The following is a 24,172-nucleotide window of genomic DNA, read 5'->3' as shown; positions in this document are numbered from 1 at the left end:
CAGTAGACCGGCGCTGCCGCCGCTGTGACAGCCGTTGCAGTAAAAAATAGTGACGTTTGTCTGTGCCCCCTCCCGCTCTGAGATTTGGTTTCGCCCACCTTGCCGGACCTGCGCTTCTCTACTGTCTCTCCCGGTCTCTCCCCGCATCAGCGGTGGTATGAAGAAAGCACGCGAAAAAAAGCAAAAGAATAAAAGTATCTTCCCAACAGGAGGTAGCTACTGCTAGGGCTCCAGTGCCACCACTCACGGTTGCCCCCCCCCCCCCCCCCAGCCGGCGAGTTCGACAGTGCGTGCGCGTATAGCCCCGTTCACATACGTCGCTACTCGCCCGTCACTCGCTTTCTCGCTGAATTCTACTCGCTGGCAAAAAAAACTCACTGCCGCCGGCGACTTCAAGCGACAACTCTCTGTGGAACTCTCTGTTGACGGCAACTGTCAATCATCTCTATTCTACATTGTGATTGGTACTCGCTTCACTCGCATCGCAGAAAGTTAAAATTATTTTATCTCCGATCGACCACATCGCATCGCCTGTCCTGGTCCACATTCCGCTAGAACACATTCACATTCATTGACAGTTGTCTCTCAGAGATGGGCGAGTGACGACGTATGTGAACGAGGCTTCAGTCAAAACCAAAACACCAAGGAAGGCTGAGGAATAGTCACCCACTTTTATTATTATTATTATTATTATTATTATTATTATTATCATTATTATTATTAATAATAATAATAATAATAATAATAATAATAATAATAAACGAATTGTGTTTTAGTCATTTTTGTTCTCAACTTTTCTTGAATGCTTAAACTCCTCAACCCCATTTAGTATGTCAACATTTGTATCAGTACCAGCAGTTTGTAAGAAATTGGTCAGTAATTGATATGTCATATTTTGTTTCTCAGAATTCACCAAATTGATGCATTAAAATGAAATTATTCAAAATTTTCTCCCGGGGGGGCATGCCCCCGGACCCCCCTAGAGGATCGCAATCCCCCCACCATAGTCTCCAAAGATCCTGTGGGAAACACTACAAACCCATTTGTAATCGGGACAAAATACTTAAAGTTAGAGACAATTAAGGACCATGAGTCCTAACAAGAACACTTGCACACACTTTAATGTGTATTTTGTACAAGTTCAAGACCCATTTTTATGCATTTTCTGAGTCGGTCAACTTTATTTTAGGCACAAACTATATATCTGGGCTGGTAAACCCAAACCTGCCGCAGTGGCTGGTGGCCAAAGAATATGTATATATATATATATATATATATATACACACACCTGCTTCACAGGTGGAAATCTCAACCACCCCAATGTTCAACTCAAAGTTACGCCCTTGGTGATGCTAATTTCTGAGGTATTATACGTTAGCATTAAGCTAGCGGACTTTATGCTTAGTGATACTGGCTGTGTGTGTTTTGAATGTTGTTTCAAAACTATAATGTGGGTTTACTCTCAAAGTGCACCAGATTAATTCATTTAGATTGCAAATGTTCAGAATTTTCTTCTCCCCAATGCATAAAAAAATTTCAGGCACAGGATTTTTTCCTGCTTCAAGCCCTGCCATAGTGTGAGCGGTTGTGTGTCAGCCCTGTGATAGTCTGGCCTGTCGACGGTGAGAAAGCTTAGAATTTGTGCAAAGTAAAAATGCAAAGTTAGAAAACCATCATTCATCATTTCTAACTGCTTATCCATATACCTCAGCTGACATTGTGCAGAGGCAGGGTCTGACACATGGACACATAGACCCTGAATGTCTTTGGACTGTAGGAGGATGGAAGCTAGAAAACCCAGGGAGAAAACCCCAGTGGCACAAGGAGAACACGGTTTGAACCCGGGTCCATTTTGCTGTGAGGCGACAGTGCAGATCACTAAACCACTGTACCCCCCCAGTTAAAAACAAATGATGTAAATGATTAATGCGACAGAACTTTGCCTGTATTAAAATGAGCTTCGTATATGCCAAGAAAGCCAGAGAGTTTGAGTTAATCATGTGTTCAGTCATCCTGAGTTACTAATTGTTTTCTTTCCTTGCAGCGGAGACCATCCGTAGGATCATGGACATGAAGCTGGACATCGAAGGTGTTAAGGCATTTTCTATTTAATTTGACTTATGCATGAATATTTGATTTTCTTTGGTGTTGAAACGATGAGTCCTTTTATTAATGGCTGTGTTTACATGTGCACAGTGTTATAAGAATGCCCAATCATCCAGGGATTCACTTAAGCTTTCAAGTATTCTATAAGTTTGAATACTTTTTATGGTAAAACAAAATAAGCCTGTTGTTTTATGTAATTATACTGCAATGCAATCAGTATGGTTAATTTATTTGCTTTGTATTTTGTCTGCAGGATTCTGTTTGTGTTGTGGAACAGAAGACGTTAAGATATTCCACCCTCTGTTTAAAGGCAGCCTCTGCACGGAGTGTAAAGTAAGGAATCATCAACTTCTCCTAATCTGACGTGACCCCGACAAGGGGTCCTCACTGTGAATGTGTGTTACTCATCACAGTAGGGCTGGGGTGATTCGTCAACAGCGTTGATTACAAAACGTGCGCTGCCATCCCTGGGGAACAAGCTGCAGCTAAAATAAACTCACCCACGACCTAAAGCGTGGAACTATTTTAGACAGAGACTGCACAATGTGGTGCACGGCAGTACAGCGTGCACAATAACTTCTGAAGGCGGAGGCATCGGAGCACCTTTTTAGGCCTCTCAAAGCAGGATATATAGAATCATTGTGAGGTGCAGCCCTACAACACTGTATTTCCTTTTTGCTATAACTCTGTTGACCTTTCCGTAACCCCTGGCCTTGATGCTGTCTGTGTCCCTGTAGGATAACTTAACAGAAACTCTGTATCGTTATGATGAAGACGGATATCAGTCCTACTGCACCATCTGCTGCTATGGACTGGAGGTCATACTGTGTGGCAAAGACAGCTGCTGCAGGTTGTTCATCTCTTCATACACGTTTCAATCTAGCCTTAGAGACCAGTTTCTACTCTTGTCTAATTGTTTATCAACCTCCACCCTCTTCCCTACTTCTATATTTGCAGATCTTATTGTGCAGACTGTCTGAACATCCTCGTCAGTCCGGGGAGCTTTGAGTCACTGAAGCTGCTGGACCCGTGGATCTGCTACTTGTGTCAGCCTCATCAGCCGCACGGGGCTCTGGTTCCCAGAGAGAACTGGAGCATTCGTGTTCAAGAGTTATTCGCCAACAATAGCGCCATGGAGTTTGTGAGTGATCAACATCTTGGAAATGGATATATTTAAGATGAACTTTTCTATTAGCCAAACAGGAAGTAGAACAACGGATGGATAGCACAGATAAATAACTTTAAATCATTACTATCCTATATGTCTAACACCAATTGAAGCACAGATTGTATTATACAAAAAATGAGGATGTTGCAATAAATAATTTAAGTCATATGGAATTTCCTTCCCTTCTAAAAGGTTTTCATGAATGAAGAATCACACTGATCCCTTACTTACCACATTGTTGTTGTTGTTTACTTTGTAGGAGCCTCACCGTGTTTACCCATCCATCCCAGCAAACCTGCGCAGACCTGTTAGAGTTCTCTCACTGTTCGATGGCATAGCAACAGGTGAGTACTAGATGACGTAACGCTGGCTTTCAGGACATGGTGTCACCCTCTGTGTCTGAGTTTGTGTGTCATGACAGCTGCTGAATTATGCCTCAATCAGCTTGGACTAATATTACATGGAATTTTCAACTCCTGAAATCAGCATGCGAGCATTCAGTGACTAGTAATACAACAGCTATGGATGTGCTGCTGCTGCATGTGTCTGTATTTACTGTAATGTTTTGTTCAGGCTACCTGGTGCTGAAGGATCTCGGCTTCAAAGTAGAGACGTATGTTGCTTCAGAGATTTGTGAAGATTCGCTTGCCGTGGCGGCCGTCAACCACGATGGGAAGATCATCCACGTTGGTGATGCCCGGTGCATCACACAAGAACAAGTATGTTCTTTTTTCAGATATTCACTTCCTTACATGCAGTTGATAGTGTTAATATTCATCCTCCTTCTTACCATATATCTGTGTTTGAAATGTGTGTTTGGCTAATAATATTATCTGATGTATTTGAATCTTTGTTTGGAAGTGACATTTGTTGTTCAGTGTTAGACTAAACCGGCTCCTTGTTCCTCTTTGACGATCCAGATCGAGCAGTGGGGGCCGTTTGATTTGCTGATCGGTGGAAGCCCCTGTAATGACCTCTCCATTGTCAACCCATTGAGAAAAGGTCTCTATGGTGCGTCACTGTTTTGGCTTTAAGTACATTGATTTCAACAATTAAGAAATGACAAGCTGTCAGTGCTACTTCCACATATTTTGTTCAGATTAAGTGAGCAGTTTGGCCTTTTGGGCTTCGTTGGATTGCGTTATTGTTGGACTGTTTGCAGACATAAGAATGACTTGAGTTGCTAACAAATATAAGAACCAAATAAATAAACAAGAGAAAAGAATCCATCACGATTAAGAATATGTCTGTCCAATGCTCTGATCATATCCAATTTAAATCTAACTCAATGCCTTACTTTAACAGACCTGCCTCGACACTATCCTGGGTGTTCATTATATCACACGTATTCCTACTGTCAACTGAATTTTGCTCTTTTCATTTTAAAACAGATTTTGCACCTTTTTTTTATTGTATGTTTGATCTGATGTTCATGATTCTTGACTTTAGCTACACATTCATCCTTTATTTACATTTGAGAGATCATTGAGTGGCAACCCTCATTTACAAAGGCATTAATTTAATTACAAAATTAAAGAAAAGGAAAAACAAAACAAAGAGATACCAACAGAAAAGAGGCAATATCATTGTAAAATAATAATTCTGGGAAATCAAATGATTACAAGCAAAGGGTTGGTAGGGTTAAGATGAAATGTCTAAAGGTCCAAAAGATATTTATATATACATTTTAGGTTTTTAAAAACATTTTTAAGTAATCACTTTGAAGTAAATAATAATTATTATGCAATTGCTATGAGCTAGTGTTTGATATTTTCATCTTTGTTGTCATTACCTCCTCTCTCCAACAGAGGGCACTGGCAGGCTGTTCTTTGATTACTACCGCATCCTTCAGCTGCTGAAGCCCAAAGAGGAAGACCCCAGACCGTTCTTCTGGCTGTTTGAGAACGTTGTCTTCATGAACAGACATGACAAAGTCAACATCTGTCGCTTCCTCGAGGTTTGCCCTTTTCCATTTTAATCTTGTACTACTACTGCTTCTTCTTCTTCTTTTTCGTCTTTGTCTTCTTATTCTTCGTCTTCTTCTTTTTCTTTTACATCATCTTCTTCCTACTTCTTTTTCTCCTGCTCCTCGCCCTGTACTGCTGTTTTCCTCTATCTAACATGTTGTACGCTGGGAGGGAATGACTGTTGCTGCTATTGGATTCCTCGACAGTGTAACGCGGTGCTGCTGGACGCAGTCAAAGTCAGCCCTGCCCACAGAGCGCGCTGCTTCTGGGGAAACATCCCAGGGATGAGCAGGTGAGATTTCCAATTCAATAACAGAAATTATAAGGGTTATAGTTCTCAAGACAAATGGTATCAGACTATGTTTTTGACTGAAGTAGTAAGATTATTATTGTTAAGTATTGTATATTCTATTTTTGCCTCTAATCTGCCTGCTGTAACTCTAGCAGTAGTACAGTCTTCTTGCTTTCATATAATTTTTTTCTTTTTTTCTTTCCATCTGTGTTGTTCCTTCATCTTGTAAAGCATTTGTAGCTTATTTTTCTTTATAAATAACTGTAGAAAATAAAGTAATCTTCCTTGTTTGCTGCTTACCTCCCATCAGGCCCATTGCAGCTTCCCAGAAGGACAAGCTGGTCCTCCAGGACTGTTTAGAGATCGGTAGACAAGCCAGGGTCAGTGACTGAACCTGCACATTAAATTTTATTCAATTATCTACAGGCCCTCTATTTTATATCATTCATTTGTCTCACAGGCAATCACTCACTTTTTGTTGTTATTGTGCCAGGTCACTAAGGTGAGGACCATCACCACCAATCCAAACTCTCTGAAGCAGGGCAAAGGTGACTCTTCTCTGCTGCCTGTCCTCCAGAACGGCAAAGAGGACATCCTCTGGATCACTGAACTAGAAAAGTAGGCATTATAAAAGTGATTACCTTCTTGTAGCAGCTCACAACTTGCTGCACTGGAACGAGCCAACAATAGATGGATTCCCAGTATGGAAGAGCAGCAGGATAGCGACCCAACAAAACAACACAAAATAACACTTAGAAAAAATACACATGTACTTAATAGGTGTGGCATCAAAACAGCAAACTCCATGAGGGCAGTTCAACAGGAGAAATACAAATTTACTTTTTTCAAACACAGCATCCCACTGATGCACGTAGACACCGTATTTCTTCAATTTAACTAGGGCAACTAATGCTGATTTTCATTAACAATTAATCCAGTAATTACATTCTTGATTAATTGATGGCTAGCTGTTGTCTATAAAACCTCAAAAAACTGCAAGATCTTCTTTTACAAAGTCTTAGAAACTAAAGTGACTTCTTTAAACGGCGTCTGGAAAATAAATGCCGAAGATATTCTCTTTACTGTCATAAAAGACTAAGAAAACCAGCAACTATTTGATAAGCTATAACCAGTGAGTATTTGGCATGTTTGCTTGCTTAATGATTAGTTAATTATCAAAGATTAAATCTCTTCTTAATACTCACTTTTATCTCATGGCTTTTCCTAAGTGACGGCATTTAGTTATTATTTTACCTTGTTTTATTATTTGATCTGTTTTATTATAAGTTTTGGGTCTTATTGTATTGCATCTTGTAATATCTTGCATTGCATTGTTCTTATTGTCTTGGATTATCTGTCCTCATTGTTAAGCACTTTGTAAATCACTACAGCCACAAAATGATCCATGTTGTTTATAGCTGGACGTTTAATGGTCTTCACTTTGCCTGTAGGCTGCAGCACAACACAGTAGGACCAAATTACAGTATACACAATTAAAACAGACACGAAATAAACCACTTTACTTCATAGCTTACTGGTGGAAGCACAGATATCCAAGAAAAATGACTAAATCAATCCAATCTGCAGGCGAAACACTGCTTCTGAAACGCTGTGTGGAGGATGGAAAGCGGCTGCTAACACCCTGAGACCGCTAACACATATTTACCTCCTCTGTTTTTCCCAGAATCTTTGGGTTCCCCAAACATTATACCGACGTGAGGAACATGAACCGGCAGCAGAGGCAGAAGGTCCTGGGCAAGGCGTGGAGTGTGCCGGTCATCCGTCACCTCTTTGCTCCCCTGAAGGACTATTTTGCCTGTGAGGAGCTGCCTCCTTTGACCACGTCTGCCACCTCCAACTCCTCACCCTGCCCATCCTCCCCAGAACTGCACCAGCTGAGATAGGGAAGAGGCTGGTAATATTCTGTGTAGTATATTGTATAGAATTCACTGTGGCATAAATGAACTATGCAGTTGTGTACTAATTTCAGACCACTGCTACAGGACAAGCATGCAGCCGACTGTTACAGAAACCACAGAAAATGGTAGATCATGCTCCCTCCAGTTCTTGGCTTATCTCTGTTATTTTACTCCTGAATCTCTCCACCTACTGGAGCTTAAAGACGCTGGCAATCCTTCCCTATTTCCAAGGGTAAAATAGTCCAGTTGTATAGTAGAGGCAGAGTCCTGTATTTTAATATATTATAACCCTTTTTTAACACTTGCTCTGGTTAATTCTATGCATGACCTGGTGCATCTATCACTGTCAATAATGGTGCTGTATGTTCATGATCAAATGGTATCACATTCAGCTGATACCCTTCAGGACTCTGTAATCAATAATCATTGAAACCATGTTTGTTCCATCAGTCTTCAACATGAATTTGATAATAAGATAATACCATAAAAAATAATGTTCACATGCTGGATGTTAAAGAAAGGAGATTAATATTGTTATTATTTTTAAAAGTGTGAATCATGTTTAACTGTGAACCTTGCAGTTGTGCTGTGATATGTGAATAATGTTTGATGTTTCCAGTAAAAAAAAAATCCAGAATTTATATTTTTTCATTAGATCAAAGGGACAGATTAGATTACTTTGAGTGTGTTTGTAGTATGTTCTTCGTAGTCAGTAGGCATCTTATCTATGCCCTCTTCAAAGCCACCAGACTGAGTGTTGCACAAAGAAGGCAAAGACTTTTGATTGTATTGATTGATTTTATTGTCACCGAAGCAGTTTTGCATTCGGTCTTCTCATGCAGCCTCCAAGGATGCGGCCGCTGCATTGGGACAGCGCTACTGTCACAATCTTTTTTATCAGTGTTTAACTTTTTTCATCATTTTCATTTTTGTTGTTGTTGTTTTTTACTCAGGGAAGTAGTAGTAAGTAATTGATTATAATAACCTTGTATTATGTGTATTTAGGAGGACGCATTATTGAATTGTATTGATTGTTATGGCAACATTGGTGCTACATGTGTGTAACATGTCTGTCTATGCGTGCACTGCCACTTTTACACCAACAAACAGTGATGGACACAAGAGCCTTCATGCTGCTGCGGTACAGTGATGAGTACAGCTTGCTGCTGCTGAACAATTTAGAGAAACTGTGAATGTTGTGGCATAAATACAGACCTAAATCCTCATTTATTTTACCAGTTGAGAGTTGATCATTGATGAATTTCACGCTACGGAAGATCCATTCAACGTATTCTTTTTTTTTTACACCATGTTTTTGTTGTTCAAAGGTAGTGTGAACAAGTTTCTTTTGTCTTTCTCTTGGGAACTGAAGTTAAAAAATTCTATGTCAGGTGACTGTACATTTTTATTATCATTGTTTTAATATCCTGCCATTTTTAACTTAAGCTGTAACTGTTTAATACTTACAGAATACTGAATGAATACCAATTGTTTATTTTATACTTTTTTTCTGATCAAGTGTTTGTGATGCTGCTCTACCACAGAAGCATAATTGACACTGTATTGAATTTGAACATACTATAATACTGCACTGACTGATGATTGTATCATGAACTTTTTGGGTGAAGCGCTGTGCGTGGGTTGAACAGTATTTGTGCACGAGCAGGGGGGATTCAGAGGTTTAAAGGTGTGAATGTTCAATCTGTAAGAGTCCTTCTAACCGTCTCTGCATTGTTCCAGATGCTGTTTTTATTGATATTTTTTAACGAGGGGTTTCCTGTAGATTTGTGGGGATTTTACTCTGGACTGTGGACAAGACCAATAAAAAGAAGAAATCTCACAAAGACCACTTGTGGGGCACGTTTGTTATTTGTTATTGAAGTTTTAAACTTGGCTGTAGTGCTGAAAAAATAGTAGTTTTTACAAGATAAGATAAGATGGTCCTTTATTACTCCCACAGTGGGGACATTTACAGGGTTACAGCAGCAAAGAGGATAGCTGCTCTTTCCTTCTCTGATGTTCCTCCTCAGCTCCTCTGTCTCCCGACTCAAAGCCCTCTTCTCCTTCAGGAGGACCTTTATGTCGGGAGAAATCCACGGCTTGTTGTTGTACAGTTCTGTTTTTTATTATTTATATTTATTCATTGTCTAGAATAGATTGATTAATTTCTTTTCATTTTCAAGGGATAGCTTTGAAAAAAGGGACATGATATAACATAACTAAATCCAGAGAGAGGTAAAGGGGAATAATTACATTAAAATGCTTGCAGCAGTTAGGTTTCTCTGTCTGTATCCTTATCTGATCTTAATTTATTTTGTTGAGTAAACTTTTAGATTGTGGAGACTTAAAACAAATGGGATGATGCATTTATGAAATATTGCTCTCTTTTTTATAATAAGTTCTCTATTCATCTCTACTATTGGTTTCCCTGCTGGGGGTCAATAAAGGTTTATCTTATAGGCGATGAATGAAAGGGTTCCACTTTTCTCCATAGCAGTATTTTATTCTTGGCAGTGTAAAGAAGACTTTGAAACTGCATTTAGACGTTCATGTGTAAAAGTGATGTTTGCATTGTAAATGGTTAGCTGAATAAATAAACACTTAATTCACAAGATTTATTTTTTAAATGTATTTATTATTATTTATTTATTTAAGTCTTTGTAAAATTGAGCCTAGGGCCATGTTAACCCTAAAATCAAACAAAACCCTAATCACACTGTAAGTCTCCATGATTGCTACAAAGACAGAGGGATGATTTATTAAAAGTAAATAACAATAGCCATTATAGTTCCCAAGTGAAACGTGCTATAATCAATCAATAAAATATCATATACATATTTTTAAACACTGGAATAATTGATATTCAATTAAATCCTTCCACAACATACTTTACAGGATCTTGGAAACGGTTTGGCAAAATGTTTTTAAAGTTTTAAATGAAATCTCTAATTACAAATACAATATTTTACATTCTACATGCTTTTTCCAATTCAAGTCACTTAAATAACCAGGAAACTCACATTGGGGATTGTTGTTTCCTTCAATAATACTAACTTGCTTATCGCTACATTCAGTGGCTGAATGCACCTAAATACATTTACTCAAGTACTGTACTTTTGTACAATTTGAGGTACTTGAACTCTGTGGGTTTTTAAATATTTTTTATTTATTTAATTGAACTCAATGCAGTTATTTTTATTTGTTATTAATTTGCTCATTATTTTCATTCATACAATGATTTTCTTGGGAGAAATTAACAACAACAAAAACACACTACCATATTTAAAATCTTTAGTTTATGACCTATTCTGTGGGTTGTGCAGTATGCATATTTTTATTTTATTTTTCCATGCATATATCTGTCATGAAACTAAATATCGATATGTTTTCCTTTCGATAATCACTCTTTGTATATGTTGCACTGCAGTGCCTGAAGACGTATTAATTTAATAACTATTTTAAATAAAATGTACGTCTACGGAACTCCGCGTCACGCCGTTTTTACGTTTAGGCGTTACCCGTTCCGTCCTGACGTCAACAAATCGGTTCTTCCGCTGCCGGCAGAGTGAACGTGAGCTGCCAAGAAGAGAAGAAAAAGCAGAAGTAGCTTTAACGTCGAGACGATTACAGTTAGAAATCTTTATGACACAGAGTTACAGCTGAGAAAAACAATCAGATCACCGTGTCCAAGAACTGCTAAAGCCACTCCAGGTAGGTGTAACCGATGAAACACGGTGTCATTTAGCGTTATTAGCCGGCATGTGAAGCGGCGGCCGGCGAAGCAGGCAGCTAAGTTCTGTTACCTAAGATGCTAGCTTGTGACTAGCATGAACCTAACTGTTTAATACGCGAATAAGGGCGATGCTTCCAATGAACGCCGTCCGTATCTATAACGGTTAGACGAAGAGAGGACAAAACCTGCGCCTTTGAGCTACGATACTGCAGATTTACCGTATTAACAGTGACATGCTAATTCAAGCTAGTGGGGTGCGTAGTGAGTTCAGGGCGGGGAAACGTCTCAATGTCCGGGTCACAGTAGCCTGTGGTCGAGTTTAGCCGGTGACAGAGACATTGCTAAATTATTGCCACCGTTTTACATTGGTTGCGAATGAAAGCAAATTAAAAAGCAATTTAGTCTATTTTCAGGTGATGGCTTATTGGTTAACTGCCCATACAGTCTGGTGTGTAGCCTCACAGCTAAGCTAGCTATCTAGGGAGCTTATTTAGCTGGTCAATAGGCAAACTGCCGCTACCGTTAGCTTACAAGTTTCTAACCGGGGCCCTGTTGCGTTCTACGTTTAGCTAACGGTTACTTGCTATCATCCGTAATGTCATTTCGTTGCAGATCCACTACTTTACGTTTCTATTATTCTTTCATTCATGACAAACATAATGAACATAACAAACATAATAACGAATTGGCCAATTATTTTATCGATTGATCTTTAAGCCAATCCAAAATCTAAGTTTAGTGTTTGAATTATTCAGATCTATCTATCTATCTATCTATCTATCTATCTATCTATCTATCTATCTATCTATCTATCTATCTATCAATCAAACACTGTCAAATGGGTAACATTCAACAGTTTTATTTAGTGTGAGTCGACCACATAGCGTACATTGTGTATCGCGTGACTTGATATTCATGTTTGAGCATTTTCCCTAACGCATGATAGAGTGCTTGCTTGTGTTATTTTTCATTTACATGTGAAATGATGTCAGGCATGTGATAGACTAGCGATCTGTCTAGGGTGTACCCTGCCTTCGCCCAATGTCTGCTGGGACAGGCTCCAGACCCCCTGTGACCCGGATAAGCGGTTAAAGATAATTGATGGATGTGAAATGATGTACATGATCAGATTTTTCAGCTGTTGAGGAAATAACTGATCTAGCTGGGCAACCAGCCAAAACAGGCACTGTGAATGAGGGTTTCTGATACAAATTAAGACCTTTTTTGGAGATGTTTGTAATGCTTGTAGTACATACATGGTGACTCAATACCTCAGTTACTTTTTTGTAGTTTTGTTGTGTAACCTACAGCTGAAATGATGAGTTGATTAACCGATGAGTCCATTGAAAGAATAGTAATCTGCAACTATTTTCATATAAATTGCTCCAGTGCCAGTAAATCACCGGTTCCAGCTTTTCAAATGTAAAATTGCTGCTTTTCATTATCTTGTATGATACTGATGACAAATATTATTAAAAGGGGAATGTGAAGATGGGTTTTGAGAAATTGTGATGGTAATTTTTTGTCCTAATATTCTCAAAATTCTGATGTAATCATTCATTGCAGCCCCAGTTTTGCCACAAAATAATGGGTAAATGATTCATTATTTTAAGGTAATTTATTGTGAGTTGATGTATTGTTTCTCTGCACAAATAATTCCATAACAACTGAAGTTGGTTTGTTTGTGTCTATGTATTTACCATTACCAGTCACCCTATTTACATACCGGTTTAAAGTGAAACGTTCCTTATAACGATGACTTGGCACCGAGGATGCGTTTTAAGTCTGAGCCACCAGCTGTGTGCTGGTACATTTTGATGTGACTGGTTGGTTTGCCTGCTCTACCAGCCACTCTGACAGATAAACATGTAAATTGTCATCATGTAAATTCTTCTCACAGTTGTTCTCTATCCTGTGTCAGCAGGTGACCGACAATGGCTGTGAACGTTTACTCGACCTCAGTGACCAGTGACAACTTAAGTCGTCATGACATGTTGGTGTGGATCAATGATTCTCTACAGATAAACCTCACCAAGATAGAAATGTTGTGTTCAGGTAAAACATATTTTTCTGATCATGGGAGGACCATATATTTTTCATTAATGAGGAGTTGTCAGACGTCTTGCAACATTTCTGTGAAGACCGTCGGCAAGAGTGTCAGCATGCATAATATTTTGCATGACCATGTTACACTGGTGTTGTGGAATAGTAGGTCAGTGGCTGCTAATGCTGAATATATTAACATTGTGAGAGGAAAAACACTGAAGCTTCTTTTTTCATCACATGAGCCGATAAAACATGTTCATGTAGGTTGAGGCTTTCACCAAAGACTAGAAACTAGGCAAATGAAATATGTGTCAGAACTTTAACTGAAATTAGTCATAGTAATCTGCACACAGTGTGCTTATGTTAACTGTCTCAGAAAGTCTAATTTATATGCCATAATACCTTATTTAAAAAAAATGTATTTGTACGTTTTCTCCCGAGTACAAAGGAAAATGTGTTTATAAAGCGCTAAAGGAATGTTTTATGCCATCAATGTGTTAAATACAGAAATGTCTATTGGTGACCATTTTTCTCCTTTTCTCCTAGTCTCTTACTCTACATGTTGTTCTTGTTTTTAGGTATCCTCTGATTTTGAACATACAGCCCACACTTAGTCCATGTTATGTTTTTACTATATTTGACATTAAGAGGATTTCTAATTTTCATCCAGGTGCTGCCTATTGCCAGTTCATGGACATGCTGTTTCCCAACTCTGTGCCTCTGAAGAAAGTTAAATTTGGTGCCAAGCTGGAGCATGAATACATCCATAACTTCAAGCTTCTGCAGGTTTCCTTCAAAAAGATGGGAGTCGACAAAGTAAGTAACAACAACACGCACATTAACATGTCCGTTTCAAATCGCATGATGTATCCTACATAGGAGCGGCAGGTCTGAAATTACATGAAGACATTTCTGGTATTAGAGGGCAATCTGTTGGTTCACTTTTGAGTGCTTTGGGGGCAAAATGTTTAAAATTCATGATATACTTTTTTCTGTTTGTTGCAATTAAATCATAGCAACAATGTTTATTTTGAGTTCACACAGCTGTTGTAAACCAACCAGTGAAAATGTGCTTTGCGTTTGGTGTGAACCCAACACAAGGCTGCATCGTCTGGTGCTGTTTCACAATAAAATTCTTCCACTGTTGGTTTTTAAAAAGCTTGTAATGTGGAGCAGCTGCAGGAAGTGTTTAGATCACATGAATAGTATGTTAATAGCAGTAAACTTATTTATAGCCATCATCGGTAGTCTTGAAAATGAGTGAACATGAATCATGTTGTCTGACTATCAAGGATTATATCCCACTGGTCTAGATTATTGGCACGGTACAATTATACTCACTGTTGCTAGAGATGCACCGATCAATCGGCTGATAATTGCCCTATCGGTTTTGATCAGAGTTCTCAAAATAGATCAAAGCAGGCCGATCCGATAACGTTTTAATATAGACAGTGCATTGACTGCATGCAGGTTCACACCGGCCGCGGAGCAGAGCCCGCTTCCTTTCGGTGCGCTTGTTAAGCGATTGCAAAATGGCATGAATATAAAAACATAATTCAAAGCGGCATGAAGTTTCCTTCTCATACTTTTTTATAATTACCTGCAGTATAAATAAAATTACCGGTAAGTAAGGCAGGGTATTGCATGCAGTGTGCAGGACTGTATGGCACTGCAGATGCACTGCAACCTACGGCTGAAGAAGCTGATGCTCAAATATGAATATGTAATATGAATATATTATGAGGGAATACTTTTTTACATCGCTGTGGCAGAAAGAATATTGTCAAACATGCAATAAGAATACATATATGTGACTCATAAATATAATGCAAACATGCTTTAGATGAGGCAGTGAAATAAGTATTAATTTTCACATTCATACAGTCAGACCCGAAGTGAACCACAAATCCTAATTCACAGACTCTGGTCATGAGTTACTTTGCACTCTACCGTTTCATCAGTCATAGGTAGAACTACAAATTACAGCCCCGTTTTGTGCACTGGAATAAAATAGGCATTGTTTATTTTGACCTGATATGAGCATATGTTTGCAGCTGCTGCCTTGTGTAATGTGGTAAGTATGTTTCCTCTTTATGCAGAGGAACTTCATTGTCACAATACACTATCTGTTTCAGTTTTATCCTTCACTATCAATATATGAAATTAAATGTATTTGCAATTGTTTTGGGAACTTCCTGGACGCTTCATAATGACTAAGATAAATAAAGAATAGGGCAGGGCAGATCCAGCTTAGTCATCATTTGTTTTCAGACTGAACATGCAGCAGCTCTCAGTACTATTGACAAAGCTGCCATAATTATTTCATGTTTCAACTTTCTTTCTACCATCCATTTTCTTTTAACGTTATTTGAGATCTGTGCTCTTTTTGAAATGCCTGGATGGTGTTTAGTCACAGATTATAACACAAGCTTGAACATGTTGAGTACATCAGTCTATTCATAGCTGTTCAGGGTTATAATCTCCAGCATTGTGCCTGCATTGTGCACTTTACTCTCCTGCATGAATTCTAATGTCCGTTTCCCCCGTTGCAGAGTAACTGGGTGTAGTGCTGACATCTTTTGTTTTCGTTTTTTGCTGCTGCTGCTGCTGTCTTTTCCTCACTGTGGCTTCCATCCATTGGCATTTTTCTTGGCCCAGTGTCCTGCAAAGTCCATACATTGTTAGTTAGTTTATTGTTTTTTTCCCCTCGATCCTCACTTGAACTGGAAGTCATTCTGGTCTGTCATCTTGAAGGCCTTCTCAAAGCTTTTATTTTTGCTCTGAGCAGCCATGACCGAGGATGCATGAGCGCAGCCTTCACGGCTAATGATAGCTTGTTTGCGCCGCTCATGTCTCGCGTTTACGATTGCCTGTTAATATTACTTTTAAAAAGAGAAAAAAATCAGCAGCAGACCAGGCCAGCGGGGAAACATAAAATACTTTTGCTCTGTGTGGGGATGTTGCATACCAAATAGAACTTCCTGTAACAAACATTTCAATACAAATACAGGCATTGTTACAACCCTACCAGGTATCTAATAAAAGGTACGATTTTGGTATCGGTACCAGAATACATGAACAGTGATGGTGAACATAACAAGTGGCACACAGACTGACAGTGAAGTGAAAGCTTTTGAACACCATGAAATACACCTTTTTACATATAATGCAACGTAACATTACATTAAAAAGTATTTGGAAGAGAAATACAAATTCTATTACCTCAGAAATGACATTTTAAACTTTTTATCTGTTAAATCCCAGAAATGAAAGTTAATTGACCTGACAGACACCCGTCCAAAAATCATGGTCCGGATTTTCTCTCTCTTTTTGCTTCAAGATCATTGCGGTAGACAGACTGGTGAAGGGGAAGTTCCAGGACAACTTTGAGTTTGTCCAGTGGTTTAAGAAGTTCTTTGATGCCAACTACGATGGAAAGGAGTATGACCCAGTGGAGGCAAGGCAGGGCCAGGATGCCATGCCCATACCCAACACTGCCATGTCGGCTCTCACCAAAACCCCAAAAAAGGCCCTCAGTCAAGGTCAGAGCTCTGGTCTAGTAGGTCACACAGTTTGAAATTAAATGGAAATGAAATGCTGGAAAGTTTGTGTTTTCCCCCTTTCTTTTTAAATATCCTTCTTTTTCTTGCTTATTTAGCTCCTCAGAGGCCACCTGTTGCCAAGGTAGCGCCCAAGTTGTCTCATGTAAGTGCAAGGAAGCCCGGGATGGGAGGAAGTGATGAGGAGAGGGCAGAACTCATGAATGAGGTAAGCACACCACCATGTAAAAAAAACAAGCAAATTAATTAAAATGAGCTTTACCGTCAGTCACCTGTAAAGGTAGAAACAAAACAAAAAACATTTTTGGCCCTTCTTTTTCCACAGGTGGAGGTCCTGAAATCTACCATTCAGGACATGGAGAAGGAGAGAGACTTTTATTTTGGTAAGCTGCGGAACATTGAGCTAATTTGCCAGGAGAAGGAAGGAGAGGGCGACCCCACGCTGCAGAGGATCATCGACATCCTCTACGCCACAGACGTGAGTCCATCTGTTTTTATGTGAAGTTGGTGGATGTTGTAATTCATTTAAGGCCAAGGAATCAATGGATATACAAATGTAATTTTGTCAGACTAAAAATGACATTATTTTGCAGAATTAAAAAAAATAATGAATACAGTCATTAATAATTCCTTAAAATAGACATTTTAAAGATATGTCTTCATTTCAAAATGTAGATTTGTTGCTGAAAGTAGTCCCCAACAAATGTTCTGTTTCCTCCTGTTTGTTTGATAAATAGTATAAATAGTAAGTTCATTCTGATTTGTGATTTTTAGACATAACAAAAATGTAAAACACTGCCATCCTTATTCTTCCATCTGCTATCTAAAATATACCCATATGTATGATAAATATGCTCCGGGTTCAACACTAGATTTATGCCCATTTGCTCTGCCGTTAACAACTGCTGATGCCATTGTAAATTCCTGCAGTGGAATGGCATGCAGCTCGCTCCCTAAGGCTCAAAGTGGTCAGTGGTACTTGGCTGACTTGCTGCTATTTACCACACCATTATGCCACTTTAGCACTGCACTATTGGTTTGGCAGTTTGGGTTTTGTGTAGTTTCTATTTCTATTCTAATTTTATTTATTTATTTTGTGTTTCTTATTTGCTTTAACCGGCTCATCATTACGTCTCTGTGTTTGTGCTGCTGCAAAGCCCGATTTTGTAGTAGACACTTGAAATGTTGAATTAGAAGCTTGTTTATTGCAAGATAGGTTTATAACTTTAAAAAGATATCACTTGTAGGATGAAAAGAGCCGTGCAGTGTTTAAAACAAAGAAGGTGGGATGTACAAAGTGTTGACTGAATCTGTAATGTTTCACACTATGTAGAATATGGGAAAAATGATAAACCCAGATTTGTTAAAAGTCCATTAAAGGGCAAATTGATCATCTTTTATGTGGATGTCCAGTTAGTGTTGATGGCTATTGAAGCAATAAATTCCTCAGTGAGGCTATATTGTCCAAGAAAGCTGAACTCTCCTGCTCATGAAGCCATTCTGGCGGTGGCTATATGTACTAGGATGCATTGCATATGAGCTTCTGATGTCCGAGGGCTCTCCACTGGCCATATGCAGTGCGCAGCTGAACTTTCGTCACACAGTTTATTTTTATTCCTGTCACTTGCAATGAATGAGGCACGGCTGAATGGTTAAGGTGAAAGGCAGCCTTATGTATACGATACCTCCTCATTTCACGACACAAACCTTAGGAAGGTGGCAGCTGGCTGGATCGCCAGGGAACTGAAAGTTTCGTACTTGCTGTTGGCCATATCGTATGTCACTTCCAGTAAATCTCACAATATACAACATGTTTTATATTGTGATACTTAACCCCACCCCGACCCCCACCCCTCTTTCTCTCTCTCTCTCTAGGAGGGTTTTGTGATACCAGATGCTGAGGAGCAGGAGGAGTTTTAATATTCAAGACTGCAAGCAACTTTTCACTTTGATGCTCTGGTCTACAAACCCACCTCGAGATCCTTCCTCAAGCCAAGACAGCTAGTTCGGTTTCATATCCAAGACCAAACCTGATCTCGACTTGTGCCCCTCCCCATCCCGAATACCTAACATCTCGTGTACCCAAATCCCGATCTGCCGGACTTCTTCTTCTAGCCTTCAGCCGCTGTACAGCTCACCTCCTTCTTCACGGAAACATCTTTTAACAATAGTCAACAAAGCCTTGGTCACTGCCTCTACTTCCTCCACACTGTCAGCCTGCGAGAGTCCCAGCCCCTCCTCCCTCCCCTGTAATCCCATCCTTCCCAAAACCAGATCATGCAGTACATATCTGGTTTTTGTAATGGACTTGAGTGTGAAAAACACGGTGATGTTCTCTGCGTGTGTGTGTGTGTGTGTGAGCGTGTGTGTTGTGAGTGTGTGTGAGTGTATGTGTGGTTGTATGTATCTAAAAATCAATTTGAAACAAATCAAACATGAAGAACCTCCTCTGAAGAGCCTGACCATCAGAGCCCTTTGTCCCAAACTAGCCCTGATTGTTTTGATGGCACTGCAGCCATTTTGTGCCTCAATTGAATTTTATTCATTTGGAGCAAGGCGCATGCACAGACGTGAGGCAAGTGTAAAAAAATGAAATAAAATGCAAACACATTCCCAACTACAACACTTAGTTTTGCATCATTTTTAACCAAATCTGAGGTGTATTTTGCTTGCTGGTCCCAATTTTAGTCATGCCAACTATGCGTTGAAGTAGCTGATATGTTCCTAAGCTAAACTAAAATGAGGAAACTGTAACTTGTGGGCTGCACACATTGACACTGAAGGGCTCAGGGTTTAGTCTGGGACAAGGCAACCGTTGGGTCTTCTCTTGGCCTTTTTTTCCACCAAGGTCAAAATCCTGATTTTGTCCCAGTCAGTTTTTGAAAATGTATGCTACTGTCTTATCATATTTCTCACTCCATTTTCTTTCTTTTTGGTTGGTCTCGTTTCCCCTCTTGTATGTTTTGAAATGATTTTTGGACACCTGCCAGAAATGCTCTCGACTTTATCCATTTGTTTTTTTCTTCTTCTCACAATCCCTAAACAATCACGCTGGAAAGTGGAAACTTGATTTTTGGATGTTTCTCGTAGCAGATCAGTCCTTTTTTTTTTGCTTTCACCACCCACATGCTCCCACTCGACCTCGGTGTTCACATTAAAGGCTTTTTAAATGTGCAATACTTAACTCGGGGAAAGTGGCTTTCTCTTCGACTGCATGTGAGATGGCAGCCTTTTGATCAACATGCCAGTGTTTAGCAAAGTGCAACAACAACAAAAGGAAATGCTGATTGTTTTGTATGTCATTTTGAGTCTGTTTCACACCAGTGGCCCTTATTCAGACCACAACCAATAAGAAGAATTCCTGGAGCAGAGCAGCCACATTACAAACACTGTTAGCTCTGAATGTAGCTGATCAGTGTGCGTGTTCACTACCTGTAGCAGACCACAGTCGACTCGTTTGGCCCAGCTGAGCTGTGAAATCGCCTCATGTGCTTCTTCCAGGCTTCGTCCAGTGCATCAGTGAATCCTCTGCTCTGGGTTCTAATGTTAGATTTTTGTTTTTTTCCCAGAGCTGATAAAGAAAATGTGGGATCAATGAGTTGCCTCGATGCATATTCCTCGCTGATAATGCAAGACAGTGGTCTTTTCCTCTTTTTGCCCTATTTTCACTCCCTGATAGACCAATTTTAATACTAATATTGTATATCGTGGATCTGAATTTTTTTCCACTGTCTGTAAAAAAAACAAAAACAAAAAAAAACAAAACATTTTTTGGCATATTTGTACTTAATTTGAAACCACCCATCAATGTTGATTCCACTGTTGACAAACTGTTAATAGTAACATGTTATTTGAATACATAACATTATCAATGGCCTTATTCATAGCCTTTTTCTTTGATAAGAAAACATTTTTCATATTTTTTTTTATTACTTTGATGTAAGTGTGCTGTTTTGGGCAAATGTTTGTACTGTTAGTCATATTTTACTGTGTTTGAAAAAATAAACATCATTGGAGGTATTTTGGACAAAAGCTCAGATGTGTCAGGGTGCAGCAGATCGCAGCAGATTGTTTGTCTTCCATCTAAAGCTCCTAAAGCAAACCAAAAAGTAGCTGAATTTAATTCAAGGATGTCTGGTGAATTAATTGTATTTCTTGACACTAATAGAGGTATAAAAAATGCATAATTGTCTCCACGGTGATGTAAGTGTATCACAGCTGGATACTATTCTGCAGAATGATGCTAAAGATCAGAGTATTTTCCTCTTTGGGCAAACATATCAGCTGGTAGAGCTGCTCTCCATCAGTGACTCAGACATATTTAGTATGTAAGTGTTTCAGCTACATGAGGGTTGAATGTTGCACACAATCAAAGTGTGCCTCCTATTAAGTATTTTGTTTTCGGGTAGTTGCCTTTAGTAAGACCACATAAAAAACATCTACTACTTTAACTTTTAGAAATGATTTCTAAATCCTACTTTTTTTCCAGAATGTATGCTTATTTGACACTCCAAAGAGAAAAACAGTCAACAAATTTCAAATCCAACAATGAAAGGTGAAAGTTCTGACGTTTAGCTTTAATTTCAGAGGGTTAGTAGTCTGTGTTTTCACACCAGTTTAAATTCCAGAAGGAAAATGATTATAAAGACACATTTCTGGAGACAAAAAACCCTCAAAATAAGATGGAAGTTTTTCTCTAATTTAAATCCTATATCTGTGAAGAATATTTGTCTGAATGCTGAAATGGAGTGCTTTCAAGCAGTAGGGTAACCTGTACCTAAAGAACATTATCATTCATCTGATTTTTTTTCTCTATGAATGCAATTGTTACATGTTTTCAAGTGTCAAAAAATGGTGAAAGAAATTGCTCAAATTCAGATTTAAGCACTAAGAAACTCCATATCACCATTTTTTTTAAAGGATGTCTCTGTAGTGACTTTTTTGTTGCTGGGGAAATCCATTCATGTTTGTTAGATGGGTTTATGCCAAGACAAATCGTAGCACACTGAGGATAAACACACAGCGGGATGTAAACAGGTATACTGTGAGCCTTGTGGCTTTCTGGCATTATGAGCAGTTTTGACAAGTGTGTGTTGTCAAGCCTTAGTGAAGAAGTGCTTTTGGTTATGCAATGTTAGAGGAGCAGATGTTCCCTTGACAAAGTGGCCTCTGTGCTGAACCCAGAGCCAATGTAACCTCCTCCCTCCGCTAACCCCCCTAACTGTCTGTGTTTAATGAGTCATAGTACAAGTGCATCGCTTCAGTCGCCTGTCAGGTGTGACTTGTAACATGATGAGATATTTCAGTCATGTCGGGAGAGGTTTTTGATAACTGTCTGGTTTTCTTGACGAGTTACTGAGAGTACTTGTGTCTTGACTCCTGTCTGGTTTAATGATGGTAGTAGTAAAATGTATTCTTGTAAGTGTTACTGTGGAGGACTGTGTCTGGTGCATGATATCAAAATGGTACAAAGAGTTTCCTTGGGAGTCTCACACACACACACACACACACACACACATACACAAACATACACACACATACATACACACACACACACACACACACACACATACATACACACACATACATACATACACACACACACACACACTCACACACACTCTGGGGATCCATAGCTTTTATCTGCTTATTAATCATGACTGGTTTAATGAACATGATTCTGTTGCTGATTCCCAGTTTGGCTGAAGTGCTGCAGCATCATGCCGGTGTGTGTTTGTTTGCTAAAAATTGTCTGAGCAAAGTGAAATGATGGCTTCGAAGGTAATGGTGGTGCTTGTGCGACCGCTGACCTTTTTCCCTCTCAACAATCAGTGCCGAGAAGCGTGCTCACTGTCTCTCCTCCCTGTCTCCTGTTTCTGCTGGACTTTGATGTGTTTGTTATACTCCGGAAAACTCAAATTTTCTTCAATCAAGTTGGTTACAGACAATAAAAACAGCGTTTCCACGTCAACACTGGATGTTTGTTTGTCCTAATTAAATCTCCAAGTTTCTGTTCATTTTATTGTCCAGTTCCTTGATTTATATTACTGCAGAATTAATGTATAGGTTGCATTTGACAGCTGTAGATATTTTTATTTTCCTTGATATACTGTTGAGTATTCTTGTCAGAACCACTTATCTCTGAAAAAGTCAACTTTTCATGAATCCTGGGCTTCATGACAAACGTCCATAATCTCAAAATCTGGAGATACATGGTTTTCACAGGACAGGAAAACTTACTTGAAAAGAAACTAAAGCTGTCAGACAACTGTAATGGAGTACAAAAAGTCAAGTAAAATAGCAGTAGCTTGAATTTGTACATAACTCAACCTGAATGCAAAGTGTCGTCATTCAACGAATACACGAACACGTCATGTTAGACGTTCGTTAACCGTCTTAGTGGAGTTTGTTTGAACATGTTTTCCTTATTTTGGGTCATAAACTAATAAAAAGGTTGATCTGATGATGTTAAACGGTGAAATGTCAGAGATTCACCAAAGTTATTATCTTGAGAGGAACGTGAACATTTTTACCAAATCTCATAGCAGTCCATCCAAGAGTTCACCTAAAAAGTGTTTCCCTCTTTCAATACAGACGGATAAAAGTGCAAAGTCAAAATATTTCTATAAAGTGACAGTATTTCAAATGTGTACTTGATTGTTATATTTCGGTGATACCCACTTAAGTTCTGAAAAATGTTCCTACTGGATATTTGTTCACAGTACAGGAGTTTTTCTCATTCTACACATGAAGGGAACAACAGAGAGAACAAAGCAGTCTTTGTGAGTCACACATGATCCTTCAGTCCAAGCCTGAGGTTGACCTTTGACCCTCAGTGCTCCAGAGCTGTGACATCAGAAGGGGCCGGAGGGGTTCCAGAGTGTTACTTAGTTCTCTTTGTCTTGGAAGAAGTCCTCGGATCATTTAATGAAGTAAAAACACCGATACCACAATGTATTGACCGTCTTTTATAAGTAAATATCTGTATTTGCAATTCTTCTTATGTAAAAGTATAGATGTATTAAAAATACTCATTTGCATTACAACAAACATCATTGATAATGATGCATCAGTGTTCTGATATATATTAGAGGTGCAACGGTTGCATTTTGAGTCACAGATTGGATCAGCATTTAAAAATCAAGGGATCAAATATATATTTTAGAGATGCCCTGTTCGCTTTTTTTTTTGCTGCCAATCCAATAACTGATCAGCGATGACTCTGATCTGCCAATACAGATCGTTTCTGTTTTGTTATAGCAGCTGGTACACAAGGCTCAGGAAATGTTTTTCACTACAGTTCCGAAAAATAATTTCAGCCGTGCCTAAGTCAGTGTTAACCATGAAAACAAAATCTAAGTGTTATTCATTTACATTGTTA

At 39.0% G+C, this 24,172-nt stretch overlaps 1 protein-coding gene across 2 annotated transcripts; it reads left to right on the top strand.

Annotated features, from left to right (window-relative positions):
- Positions 1-10,996: 10,996 nt before the first annotated feature.
- On the top strand, positions 10,997-20,811 carry mapre1b (microtubule-associated protein, RP/EB family, member 1b). Of its 2 annotated transcripts, none has more exons than XM_084014462.1 (7): positions 10,997-11,163; positions 13,110-13,240; positions 13,902-14,047; positions 16,572-16,773; positions 16,890-16,999; positions 17,117-17,269; positions 18,667-20,811. In XM_084014462.1, the coding sequence occupies exons 2-7, from the start codon at positions 13,120-13,122 to the stop codon at positions 18,709-18,711; spliced, it is 777 nt and encodes a 258-aa protein (XP_083870588.1). In that variant the 5' UTR covers positions 10,997-11,163; positions 13,110-13,119; the 3' UTR covers positions 18,712-20,811. The 2 variants fall into 2 exon arrangements, with proteins under 2 accessions (XP_083870588.1, XP_083870589.1); XM_084014463.1 differs by having other exon boundaries at positions 11,003-11,163; positions 13,107-13,240.
- Positions 20,812-24,172: the final 3,361 nt, after the last annotated feature.

The sequence above is a fragment of the Eutrigla gurnardus genome (assembly GCF_963514095.1).
Source record: "Eutrigla gurnardus genome assembly, chromosome: 8".
Taxonomy (NCBI): Eukaryota; Metazoa; Chordata; class Actinopteri; order Perciformes; family Triglidae; genus Eutrigla; species Eutrigla gurnardus.
This window is presented reverse-complemented; position numbering and strand designations above follow the sequence as displayed.

What these genes read in the sequence shown, in the direction of transcription:
- mapre1b (XM_084014462.1), top strand. Translation starts at nt 13,120, where the DNA reads ATGGCTGTGAACGTTTACTCGACCTCAGTGACCAGTGACAACTTAAGT. An exon ending in AAAAAAGGCCCTCAGTCAAG is followed by an intron (nt 16,774 to 16,889) that starts GTCAGAGCTCTG and finishes TTGCTTATTTAG; the next exon opens with CTCCTCAGAGGCCACCTGTT. An exon ending in GGGCAGAACTCATGAATGAG is followed by an intron (nt 17,000 to 17,116) that starts GTAAGCACACCA and finishes CTTTTTCCACAG; the next exon opens with GTGGAGGTCCTGAAATCTAC.